The following is a 13,861-nucleotide window of genomic DNA, read 5'->3' as shown; positions in this document are numbered from 1 at the left end:
TCTCCTGTAGCTGGTGAAGTGAGAACAGCATGTCAATGGTGGATCTTTCTGCTCGAAAGCCGCCCTGTGCCTCAGGGTAGACACACTCAGCCAGCTTCTGGAGTCTGTCTAAAATGACTCAAGCGCAGACTTTCCCCACTATTCTGATCAGGGAGATTCCACGGTAGATGTTGCAGTCACTGCCGTCACCCTTGTTCTGTTTGCAAGTCCTGTGGTACTGCTCCCTCATCCCAGCACAGGCAAAGCAGTTCATGGAGTGCTGAGAGTATAGCAGGCTTGGCACTCTTGATTATTTCAGGGGTAATGCCGTCCTTCCCAGGGGCTTTTCCACTGGTTAGAGAATCAATGGCATCAATGAGTTCCGATTTTGTTGGCTGTTCGTCCAACTCATCCCTGACTGGCAGAGACTGGGCTGCATTGAGGGCAATATCAGTGACCACATTTTCCCTGGAGTACAGTTCGAGGTAGTGTTCCACCCAGTGGTCCATTTGCTTGCGTTGGTCAGTGATCGTTTCCCCTGATTTAGACTTGAGGGGGGTGATCTTCTTGATGGTTGGCCCAAAAGCTCTCTTAATGCCATCATACATTCCTCTGATGTTTCCATTGTTGGAGACCAGCTGAATATGACTGCATAGGTGTTGCCCGTAGTCATTTGTCCAGCGCCTGGTTGTTCTTTCTGCAGCGCTTCTGGCTACTTTCAGTGCTACGGATGTTAACTCGCTGGGGGCTTGCTTGTAGTTCAACAGTGCAATGTGCTTAGCGGTTATGACAGATTCCAGCTCTTCAAAGTGAGATTGAAACCAGTCTGCATTCTACTTCTCACGTTTGCCAAAGATGGTCATTGCTGAATCATAGATGGCATCTCTGATGTGGGCCCACTTGGTCTCTGCATCCCCTGCAGAAGTGTTTTGAAGGGCTTTTTCAAGTGAATATAGGAACTTATGTAACAGCTGTGGATAGAAAATTCTGTTAGTGTTGATGCGTGGGCGGCCCTTCTGCTTGGAGTGATGTAGCTGCTTTGGTTTGAGTTTAACGTTGCTGCACACCAGGGAGTGGTCGGTGTTGCAGTCTGCACTGGAAGTTGCGTGTGTTTTGAACACCGTTTATAAAGGCTCGCCTTGTGACAATGAGGTCCAGCTGGTGCCAACGACGTGATCTTGGGTGTCTCCATGAAACCTGGTGACAGGGTTTAGTATGAAAGAACGAGTTGGTGATGCAGAGGTTGTGATAGGTACACAACTCCAGCAGTCTCTGTCCATTCTCATTCATCCTTCCAATGCCATAGCGCCCAAGGCAAGAGGGCCATGAGTCATGGTCGGCCTCTACCCTCTCTGCTTCTACCAATATTTTGTCAGATTCCGCTTCCTTAGTGAACACTGATACAAAGTACTCATTAAGTATGTTAGCCTTACCCTGCACCTCCAAACATATATTACCCTCTTTGCCCCTAATAGTCCCCACTCCACCTCTTACTACCTGCTTACTATTTACATGCTGGTAGAAAGTTTTTGGGTTCCCTTTTATGTCAACTATCATTCTATTCTCATCTCTCTTTGCCAGTCTTATTTTCCTCTTCACCTCCCCTCTCAACTTATTGTAGATGGCATGGTTCTCTCTTGAGGAATTTACCTGACCTGCATCATACACTTTTTTTTGTTTTATTATAATCTCTATCTCCCTGGTCATCCAAGGAGCCCTGTTTTTGGTTCCTTCACCTTTCACCCTAACTTGTGCTTATTCCTTTACTCCATCTTTTAAAATTTTATCTTTGTCCTGCGGTTCCAGACAGTTTGTATTTTAGCAAAAAAGTCTCCTCCTAAAAAAAAAAGTTGCCAACCCCTGAGCTAGGGCATCTCTCATGATCCTACCAGATGTGCAAATTTATAAAATATGTTTTCCTGCTTATCGGTAAAGAGTTGGCGTTTTTTGGGCCTGGGCTGAAATCTAGGTCCAGGTTACCATCCTAAGTCTCAGCGCAACGAGTTTAGCGGGAGGAGGAAGCTTGAGTTCTGGGCCCCACTCCCGTTGCCGGGACTTATACCATATATTTGTTCCATGTAGTTAGCTGATGATTTGCTGGGGTTCTCTGGTGCCAAAGCAGATTTTAGCAAAAACCTGCCATGGGATTTTTAATCAGAACTGACAGATTGAACTTTGCTTTAATATATCACCTAAACAATGGTTCCTCTAGTAATGTAGCCTCAGTACTGCATAAAGTATCAGCATAGATTAGGAGCAGTGGGGCTTGAATCCAGAGGTGAAAGTGCTACCAACTAAGCAGAACTGACACAAGTAACTTCTGATTTCTAAAGCAACTGTGAACCATAAATTGCCTGTTTTTGGTGGCCTGTGAAGTATGGAATGGGAAGGCCATTCACTGAGCCAATGTCATCCAACACACTGTGGAATTTATATTGACACCATGCATCCTTATTTATTTTATATCCTGAGATCAGTGAGAAAACTATGAAATTTCTGTCAAAGCCAAAGTTAATCGAAGGGAATTCTAGAGTGAATTTAAGGAAATTCTAGGGTATCACCAACATTACAATCAACACTTTGTTATCCCAATGTCCCAAGAAGACTGGACACTGGATTGTGTATAATAAAATATTTGATCTGCCTCCAATCTTGGAACCTAAGATTAGTCTCTCATTCAGTTCTTCTGTTGACCTAGTATTAACCCCTTTTCTTCAGAATGTATTGTGTATGTGCCACTGTGTGGATGGGTAATGTTCTAATCTCTATTCTGGTTTGCCAATGTTTTCAGCATTTTAAAAACTTTTGATCACCTCTTTTTCAATGCCAACAAGCCAAATTTTGGCTGCTTTTGCTAAGAATTTCCACTGTCAAAAGTACCATGCCCAAATAGCATGCAGTGTTTGATTGTGGCCCTGCTTCTAAGTTGCATTTTTAAAATTTTAATCAAATATCTATACTGGTATGATTAAACCCTGTTGAGGATCCAGTTGATGTGAATTGATCCTTTTTCTGTTGTAATGCTGTCTTCCCTAAACCTGGCCATGTGGTTTGACGTAATTGAGGAAAAAATTATATTGCTAATAATGTGAAAAGAATATGAAGGAAAATAGCCCTCTGAAGTGCCACCACTGTCTACCTCCAAACCCAGTAGTGCCTGACAATGTATCATTACCTGTTTACTGTTACCAAGCTCATTTCCAACCAATAAAAGTTATAGCTGTCATTTGGCTAGGATTGTGTATGCATTTATATATTTCTTCATTTTTAACTTTTTTCTTTTCAACAGCTGTTAGAATTGTTTGACAGTGAAGATCCACGTGAAAGAGACTTTTTGAAAACAACCCTGCATCGCATCTACGGAAAATTCTTGGGCCTAAGGGCTTATATCCGAAAACAAATCAATAATATATTTTATAGGTGTGTGGACAAAAACTCTTTTTGTGTAAATTTGCATGCTGTATTTTTTAATTGGTAACAGGGAATGTAGTGTGTTGTAATTTTTTAAAACCAGAATAATGATTATTTTGAATATGAAAGAAATGCAGGTAAGGAAAGCTATTCATCCTATCTTAGCTCATCTGTTCCTTCCCCCGCCATCATGACATTCAGTTGATCTTTAAATAATTCAAGTTTTCATTTCCATGTATTTATCACTCTGAAGAGGGACTTGCTGGTTGTAGTCCTAAGTTTACCTTTTACCAGTTTGAGCCCCTTGTCAAACTTGTCAGGTTTAACCTGAAAAGATTTTCTGGATCTATATTTTGTATGCAGTTTATTATCATATACCTCGATAAGGTCACCTCTTATTCACCACCTTTCAAGATTCTAAAACCCAGTCTTTCCTTATGCCTCAGTCCTCTCGCACTAGAAATCAGCCTTGTACCTCTTCTGATCATCTTCCAAGGCTTCAATAACTCATTTGTATCTTGGTGGTCAGAACTGGATATAGTATGAGCTGACCAGAGCACTATACAGTTTGACTATGACTTCCACGTTTTGTATTTTTCTAGAAATATGGGTGATGCAAGGTCATCATTTATTGCCCATCCCTTGTTAAACTGAGAAGGTAATGGTGGACCTTGTTCTTGGACAGCTGTAGTCTTTATGGTTTGGGTGTTCCCACAATGGTGGTGGATGGGTATTCCAATGGCATTATATATACAAGTTAGAATGTGGCTTGGAAGTGATGGTGTTCCCACTACATTGTTACTTTTATCATTCAGTGGTGGAGGTTGCAGGAGAGAGAGATGCACCCTGTAGATCTTGTGCGCAGATGGTGGATATTGACAGAGGCACAGATCAAACAAGCAATTCTGTGTTATGTGATGTTGATCTTCTCACGTATTGTTGCAGCTGCACTTAACTAGATGAGTGATAAGTATTCCATCACATTCCTGACTCATAATGTAATGTGGAGAGGCTTTAAGGGATTCAAGAGACAGATTTTTGATCTCTCATGGAATCAAGGGCTATGGAGAGCCTGCGGGACAGTGGAGTTGAATCCTAAGATCTGCCATGATCATTTTGAATGGCGGAGCAGGCTCGATGGGCCATATGGTCTACTCCTGCTCTTCTTTCTTGTGATCATTAATTGCAGAGTACCCTTGCTCTTGATGATTATGGCTAGTCCAGTTCCATTTCTGGTCAGTGGTGACTCCAAAATGGTAGTGTATTAAAGATCATAAGGTAATGCCTGGATTTCCTTTTGTTTAAGGTGGTCAATACCTGTCATTTGTGGTGCAAATGTGACTTGTCACTTGTCAGCCCAAGCTGAATGCCATCCAGGTCCTGCCACAGACTGCTTTAATATTGGAAGAGTTATGACTAGAGTCATAGTCATTTATGGCACAGAAAGAGGCCATTCGGCCTATCGAGTCCATGCTGGCTCTCCACAGAGCTCTCCAGTCAGTCCCACTCCCCCACTTATTCTGGGTAGCCCTGCAAGTCTATTTCCTTTGTCATGGCCCTGTAGTTTTGCTCTGGGAAATATGTGGTGTGTCTTTAAGGCTGGAAAAGGAGCCTTACTGCTTTAAGAACCGGCAAGCCTCAGGAGTTGGAGTGCATTTTGGTTGCCATTGGATACAACCATATGGAGAGGGAACCAACCAGCTTCAGAGAATGCATCCTGGTTACCCGGCAACAGCCATTCAGGGACCAAGGAGTGGATATGCAATGTTGCATTTATCTTCTGAGCAGGCTTTTTAGTTGAAAACAGACTGTTCTAGCTGGACACAGACAGACAGCTGCTGTTAGCACCTGAAAAAGCTCTCAGCCACTTAAACTGAAGGGAGGGAATTTAGTTTGTTTAATTATTATCTCTCAAAATTCTTTTTTTTAAAAAAAAGTCAAGCCAAAACAGAGATTGCTGATAATTTAAACTGAAGGAAGGGAGGTTCGACTGTGACGATCTTTTATCCCTTAAAAGCTCTAAAGTCAGATTGATTCTATTGAAAGTGTTTGCAAGTTGTTAATTGTTGAAATCCATCGTTGGAGAAGGAAAGCATCACTTACTGCTGGAATTAGACTACGGACTGTTCTACTGTTGAAGAACCTTTTTCTCCCCATCAGACACCTGTGAGGACTTAAAGCAACCTTGGACTTTTTTTCACCGGCAGGAGCGTAAATATGCAAGGACTCTAACTTTTTTCCATTTTAAAAATTGTTTATAATCTTCATAGTGTTTAAGAATTTAGTTTTTCTAATTAAACGGTTAATTTATTGATTTAAAGACACCTGGTTTGGTTAGCCTAATTCGGGGATTAATAGTTAGTACAATTTGGTTGGGTCTTTAATTTGGAAAGTTTAAAATGAAATGTTAGGCGATTTGTGGAGGGACGGAATTGAATTAACGGTGCGTTTCCCCCACCACAATCAGAATCGTATATTTTGATTGGGGGCTTTGACTGGAGGGTCAGTTGTAACACCCTCAAGTGGCTATCCAGCTTCCTGTTGAAGTCATTAAATATCTTCTCATCCACCACCCTCATGGGCAGTGAGTTCCAGGTCATTGCCATCCGCTGCTGAACATTATTGAATCACTTTATTATGGACCAAACTTCATCTAATGAAGTTGGTTGGGCAAAGGGCACTTACCTGAGGAACTCCTGCCTTAATGTCCTGGGGGTGTGATGACTGGCCTCAGAACTACAACAATCTTACTTTGCATCAGTAAAACTCCTGCCACAGGTTTTCCTTCTGAACCCTACTGGCAACAGTTTTGCTAGAGTTCTTGGGCGGCATACTTCGTCAAATGCTGTTGAGGCAAATTGCTCTTTACTACCCTCTGGCATCCAGTTCTTGGGTCCATGTCTGGATTAGGGCTTTGATGAGATCTGAAACAATGATTCAGGTGGCACTTAAACTGAATTATGTAATTCAGCATTATTCTGATTTTTAGATTTAGTTGATAGGCTTGGGTACTGTAATTTCTCAATGTACTGTAATGTACTTTATTCGTCCTAGGTTTATTTACGAAACCGAACACCACAATGGTATAGCAGAACTGTTGGAAATTTTGGGAAGGTGAGTAGTTGCTCTTTTCTTTCTTGAGCAGTTTAGAGACATTGGGAATTTAAAAAAGATTGCCATATTGACCATTAATATGCTTCTATATGCAGTGAGTGGTTAGGATCTGGAATGCACCAAGGCATTCAAAATAGAAACAGATAATTATCTGAAGAGAAAAAATTTGCAGCAGGCTGAATGGCTGCCTCCTGTGCTGTAACCATTCTATGATCTATTTCCAAAAGAATAGACTGATACCAAAGTATTGATTATAATAACCATGACTACCATAGGAGAAAGTGCATGGCTTTAATCGTGCCTTGTTTGAGCAGAAGTATTTAAAAATAGGTCTGTGGTATATCTAGAGGAAATGTAACTAGGTTGCATGTACTGTTATGCTCCTATGTGGTAATGCTTTTGAATTTATGTGCTTGTGATGAGGTTTATTATTCGAGTAGGTGTTTGCATTAACAAAGATCTTGACCTGTAATCTACACTTGTGTAGATAAGATCTTTAAGAAGCATTGACTTTGTTCAGTTAAAGCAGCAAATAAATGCATTGTATTTAATGCAGCAGTAGCCAAGAACTATGAAAATCATAATTCTCACAGGAAATATGAGTGATTTTAGCATCTTTAAAAGTGATAAACAGTGCTGTTTAACCATACTGGAGGATGTGTTCTGAAAGGTTCATAAAATATTTCTAAACCAAAGTTTTCACATTTACAAATAACAGTTTAGAAAACGATCTCTCAGGAAATGAGTACATGCGCATACTTGAGAGCAGAGGGGGAAGCACAAAAAAAATTTGGGCTCAATGTAATAACTCGTACTAACAAATGAAAAGGATCGCTATTGGAAAATACTGTAAGACTTGAAAATCAAATCTCGTGAAATAAATTTTATTGCTGTTGAATTTTTTTAATTTATTCATTCTTGGGATGTGAGCGTCTCTGGCAAGGCCAGCATTTATTGCCCATCCATAACTGCCCTTGAGAAGGTGATGATGAGTATCCTCCTTGAACCACTGCAGTCCATGTGGTGTAGGTACATCCACAGTGCTGTTAAGGAGGGAGTTCCAGGATTTTGATCCAGCCATGGTGAAGGCATGATAATTTAGTTCCAAGTCAGGATGGTGAGTGACTTCAAGGGGAACCTATAGGTGGTGATATTCCCATGTGTCTGCTGCCCTTGTCCTCCTAGGTGGTAGAGGTCACAGGTTTGGAAGATGCTGACAAAGAAGCCTTGGCAAGTTGCAGCAGTGCATCTTGTAGATGGTACACACTGCTGTCACTTTGCACCAGTGGCGGAGGGAGTCAATGTTTCAGGTGGGGGATGGGATGCCAGTCAAGCAGGCTGCTTTGTCCTAGATGGTGTCTAGCTTCTTGAGTGTTGGAGCTGCACTCATCCAGGCAAGTGGAGAGTATTCCATCACACTCCTGACTTGTGCTTTGTAGATAGTGGACAGTCTTTGGGAGTTAGGACGCGAGTTACTTGCCAGAGAATTCCCAGCCTCTGACCTACTCTTGTAGCCGCAGTATTTATATGGCTAGTGCGGTTAATTTTCTGGTCAATGGTAACCTCCAGGGTCATGATGGGAGAATTCAGCGATGGTGATGCTGTTGAATGTCAAGGGGATGTGTTTAAATTCTTTCTTGTTGGAGAAGGTCATTGCCTGGCACTCGTGTGGCGTGAATCAACCCAATTTTGTATTCCTTGGGTAGGGAGTTTCAGATTAAATATACTAGCCAAATGCTCTCAAAGCACTTCATTCAATTCTGCAGAACTCCATCTAGCACTAACAAACCATTTAAAGGTCCTGCTTTTAATTCCCCTTAATTCATTTTGAAGAAAAGCTGTTTCATTGTTTTAGAAACTTAGAAGTCTACGGCCGTACTGCCTTTGATCCAAAGGAGGTATATTTTTCTATGGAATCAACTCGCCACATGCAACTTTCGCACATCACAGTCAGCCATTTTAGCACAACAGTGCCGCATTTCTATCTGATATTTCACCATATCAAACTACTTATGTTGCAGAAATGAATTTCATACTAATTGTAGTTATATAGCTGAATTGAATTAAATACTCCAGAAATGAACATTCCATGTAATATTTTCAAATTAGCTACCTGATCTAATTTCAGAAGAGGAGTAAAAATAAGCAATCATCTTTGAAGTAAGGAAAGAAGAGTCTTAATTTTAAATAAAAACACAAAATGCTGGAGGTACTCTGGTCAGGCAGTATCTGTGGAGAGAGCAACACAGTTAACATTTCATGTCGATAACCTTTCTTCAGAACTGGATCATCGGAACTGGAAAAAGTTGTAACAGATTTTAAGCAAGTGTAGCAGGAGGGATAAAGAAAGGGGAAGAATGAACAGCTGGGAAGGTCCAGTAGGGTGGAAGGCAGAAGAGGTTAAATGACAAAAAGGATGATCATGCAAGGCAAAAGGAGATGATAATTGGGCAAGTATACAAAAGATGGATTTTGTTCTTTCCTCCACCCCCACCCCCCCCCCACTTTCCTTGCCTATGTACTTGCTTAAAACCTGTTACATCCTTAACTTTTTCCAGTTCTAATGAAAGGTGTCTCTCCACAGTTGCTGCCTGAATTGAGTATTTCCAGCATTTTCTGATTTTATTTGTTTTCCAGCATCTGCAATATTTTGCTTTTGTATTGGTCATAATTTTAATCCACTTTTGAGAAAAACTGGTTATTTGTTTACATAACTTTAAACAAAAACAGTACATATTTCACTCTGCTATCTGAATTTATTTGTAAAATTTAGTTCTAACTTTTATGCTGCATTTATCATGTACATGAATACTGAATACTGTATTTTCCCAAACTTTCTGGTATATGCAGAGTTCTATCCAGTTGTGGTAAGCCAACATCTTATAGAAATAAAATAAGGTGCATATTCTCATACACTGCTACTGCATAATGTGAAATCACCCAGTGGTTGCAATCTAAAGGGAGCTCAAGGTCATTTCATGTAATTGTTACGAGCAGTTGTTGAATGAGTGGAGAGGAAAGTCATTTAGTTTTCATCTACAGTAAAACATTGCCTATCTGCACTAATGGGAACCAGCCACCTAGCAGTTGAAAAAAACATGGATATCAGGTAATCACCATCTTCTGTTCTTGACTATATAAAAGTCGGTGCATTTCCCAAAGTAACTTTGTGTAAAGTTATGTTGAGATGTTTTGAAGTGAACGGCAATATACAAATGCAGCTGTTTATCTTGTATGCACATTACGGAATTAACAACCCATGCACAATGTGTAGATGGAGGTTGATCCCCTGCTCGCTATGTTTCAGTTGCACTGTAAGGGGGAAGCTGTTGACTGGCATTTAACTGCTGCAAACACAAATTTCCTAAAAGTTAAACATAAATAGGAGCAGGAGTAGGACGTTTGGCCCCTCAAGCCTTCCTCGCTATTCAATAAGATCATGGCTGATCTGCCCCAGACCTCAACTCCTCTTTCGTGCCAGCTCCTCATAGCCCTCAGCTCCCTGATATTTCAAAAATCTATCTACCTGCTCTTTAAATACTTTGTGATCTAGCCTCCACAACTCTTCGGGGTAGAGAATTCCAGACAGCCGCTACCCATCTGAGAGAAGAAATTCCTTTGCATCTCAGTTTTAAATGAGTGTCCCCTTATTCTGTAACTATGTCCCCTAGTTCAAGATTCCCCCACTAGTGGAAACATCTTAACATCTACCCTGTCAAGCCCCCACATTTGGTGCTGTAAATTGTAATCCCTACTTCTGGCAGATTGATTATATCTGTTTTGATTAGACTATAACTCAGTACTTATTTTCATTCAATGGCACTGAAATTAATGCTTTGAGTTTAATTGCAAAAAATTTGAAATTTGAAAAGTACAAAAACCATGGATTCTTGGAGCTTGGTTTCTGCTATTTTCAAAATAGAGAACATTCATTGTGGAACCATTCACGCATTTTGCAGTGAGAGGACAAATTAATAACTACAAAACATTTCATTTGAAGTGATGTAATATTTTATCAGATCATTGAGAATGCACAAACTTTGCAAACACACACTTGCCCAAGTATGAACACTGCAACAATGATCATAGGAAATAGGAGCAGGATTAGGTCTTTTAGCCCATCGAGCCTGCTCCACCATTCAAACAGATCATGACTGATCATCTACCCCTATGCCATTTTTCCCCACTGTCCGCATATCCCTTGATGTCGTTAATATTCAGAAATCTATCAATTTCTGTCTTGAACATGCTCAATAATTGAGCTTCCACAGCCCTCTGGGGTAGAGAATTCCATAGGTTCACTGCCTTCTGAGTAAAGAAATTCCTCCTCATCTCAGTCTTAAATGGTCTGCCCCTTTATTCTGAGACTGTGTCCCCTTTTTCTAGACTCAACAGCCAGAGGAAACATCCTATCCTCATCTACCCGGTCACGCCCTGTAAGAATTTTGTAAGTTTCAGTGAGATGACCTCTCATTCTTCGAAACTCTAGTTTCCCAGTTTCCGCAATCCCTCCTCATAAGACAATCCTGTCATCCCAGGGATTAGTCTGGTGAACCTCCATTGCACTCCCTCTATGGCAAGTATATCCTTCCTTAGATAAGGAAACCAAAACTGCACACACTACTCCAGGTGCAGTCTCACCAAGGCTTTATATAATTGAAGCAATATATCTTTTACTCCTGTACTCAAATCCCCTTGCAATGAAGGCTAACATACTATTTGCCTTCCTAATTGCTTGCTGCAATTTGCAGCAGCTGCATACTAGCTTTTAGTGACTCCTGAACAAAGACACCCCAGGTCTCTTTGGACATCATCATTTCTCAACCCCTCTCCATTTAAGAAATACTGTCTTTCTGTTTTTACACTTAGTCACATTTTTAAAAAAAAATTTCATGGGATGTGGGCATTGCTGGCAAGGATTTGTTGCCCATCCCTAATTGCCCTTGACAACAGAGTGGCTTGCTAGGCCACTTCAGAGGGCAGTTAAGAGTCAACCACATTGCTGTCTGGAGTCATATTTAGGCCAGGCCAGAAAAGGACAGCAGATTTCCTTCCCTAAAGGACATTAGTGAAGCAGATGGGTTTTTACAACAATTGACAATGGGTTTCTTGGTCACTTTAGACTTTTTTTAAATTCCAGATTTATTAATTGATGGGATTTGAACCCATGTCCCCAGAGCCTTAGCCTAGGCATCTGGATTACTAATCCAGTGACATTACCACTACGCCACTGTCTCCCCATCTTTCATGCGCTTGCCCATTCACTTAGCCTGTCCAAATCCCCTTGAAGCCTCCTTGCATCCTCCTCACAACTTACATGCCCTCCTAGTTTTGTGTCCGCTGCAAATTTGGAAATATTACAATTGGTCCCGTATGCAAATCATTTATATAGATTGTAAACAGCTGTGGCCCAAACACTGATCCTTACGGTATCCGACTAGTAACAGCCTCCCATCCTGAGAATGACCCATTTATTCCTACTCTCTGTTTTCTGTCTGTTAACCAATTCTCAATCCATTGCAGTATATTACCCCTAATCCCATGTGCTCTAATTCTGTTTCCTAAGCTCCTGAGTGGAACCTTATCAAAAGCCTTTTGAAAATCCAAATACACCACATCCACTGGTTCTCCTTTATCTATGCTAAAAGTAACATCCTTTTAAAAAAAAAACTCCAACAGGCTTGTCAAACATGATTTCCCTTTCACAAATCCAAGTTCACTCTGCCCATTATTTTCCAAGTGTCGAGTTATATCATTCTTTATAATAGATTCTAACGTTTTCCCTACTACTGACGTCAAACTAACAGGTGTGAAGTTATCCGTTTTCTCTCTCGCTTCCTTCTTAAATAGTGGGGTTACATTTGCTACTCTCCAGTCTGCAGGAATCCTTCCAGAACGGCACAGACTCGGTGGGCCAAAGGGCCTGTTTCAGTGCTGTATCTCTAAATATAGTATTTTGAAAGATAACTATCTCTATGGCCACCTCCTTCAATACTTTGGAATGTAGCTCATCTGCTCCAGGAGATTTATCAACTTTCAATCCAATTAATTTTTTGAGTACTACCTCTTTATTGATGCTAATTACTTTCAGTTCCTCATTTTGTATAAGTCCCCTGGTTCCCTAGTATTTCTGGGAGATTTTCTGTGTGAAGACTGACCCAAAGTAATTGTTTAGTGTCTCCACCACAAACTCTCCTATCTCCGCTTGCAATGGATCCACATTCGTCCTTATTAATTGTTTCCTTTTCACATACCTAAAGAAGCTTTTACAGTCCACCTTTGTTTCTAGCTAGCTTACATTCATAATCTCTTTTCCCTTTCTTTATTGGTTTCCTTGGTCCTCCTTTGTTGGAGTCTAAATTGCTCCCAATACTCGGTCTTACCACTTTTTCTGATGCCCTTATCAGCCACGTCCTTTGACCTAATGCAATCCTTAACTTCTTTTGTTAGCCATGATTGATTCACCTTTCCTGTTGGGTTTTTGTGTCTTAGAGGAACGTATATTTGTTGTAAACCGTGTAATACTTTAAATACTAGCCATTGCATGATGATCGGGATAGTCACAGATATCATTTCTGGGGAGATGCCTCGTGTATAATTGAGCACATGGTAAATAAATGTGCAAAATAAGCAATGTTCTGCTGTATTTCCAGCTACAGCTTTACAATAGGAGAAATTAACGATCACTGGAGTAATGTCATTAGGGGAAATACTGACATAACTTTTACTGAGATGCATTATTATGTACTTATTTTTGGTCAGCTAGGTGCTTTGTACTTGAGAAAGGGCCTTTTGAGGTCAGTTTTTATTCCCAATTTAGAAGCCTGTGCTTTATTTTAGTGTCAAATTGGACCCAAAAACCTGGATAAATACAAAAAAAAATCAGTAAAACATTAAATGTCACTCAAACTCAAACAGATACTTTTTATGAAAAAATAAAGTGACAACACACAGTTGCATAATTCAGACACTACTTTTATGTGGCTCACTATCAGGTTCTTCCTTAACTCCTGGATGATTTTTTAAAATTAAAATTGAAAAACCCATGTTTATCATTGTGGTTACTATCACTATGATAGTGGAATTTTTTTTTGCCAACTATGCACAGAGGAACAGCTGCAGTATTTTTTAGTAATTATGACTTGGGTGACCCACGTCGGTCAGTTCGGCAATTTTGCAGTGCATGCATGCTTCATTCTTAATTAGGAATGAGTGTGATATTTGCTGTAGTATGGAGTAAAAGCTTCACAGTATATAAAAAGGTCCCAGACACTATTTTAAATTTCAAAAAAATCCAAAAGCCTTCATTTCTTTACCTGTTGAATCACATACAGAACGCACAGGGAATATATTTTAT

At 40.3% G+C, this 13,861-nt stretch overlaps 1 protein-coding gene across 5 annotated transcripts in view; it reads left to right on the top strand.

Moving 5' to 3' along the window:
* ppp2r5ca (protein phosphatase 2, regulatory subunit B', gamma a) overlaps nt 1-13,861 on the top strand; it is a 214,643-nt gene that overhangs the window by 154,262 nt on the left and 46,520 nt on the right. For all 5 annotated transcript variants that reach the window (XM_068038928.1, XM_068038930.1, XM_068038931.1 and 2 more), the window contains 2 exons: nt 3,269-3,399; nt 6,445-6,504. In XM_068038928.1, the coding sequence (XP_067895029.1) occupies nt 3,269-3,399; nt 6,445-6,504 (191 nt within the window). The remainder of the gene's footprint in view (nt 1-3,268; nt 3,400-6,444; nt 6,505-13,861) is intronic.

This window comes from Heterodontus francisci, chromosome 9 (genome assembly GCF_036365525.1).
Source record: "Heterodontus francisci isolate sHetFra1 chromosome 9, sHetFra1.hap1, whole genome shotgun sequence".
NCBI lineage: Eukaryota > Metazoa > Chordata > Chondrichthyes > Heterodontiformes > Heterodontidae > Heterodontus > Heterodontus francisci.
The sequence above is the reverse complement of the archived record's forward strand: the minus strand, read 5'-3'. Positions and strand labels throughout refer to the sequence as shown.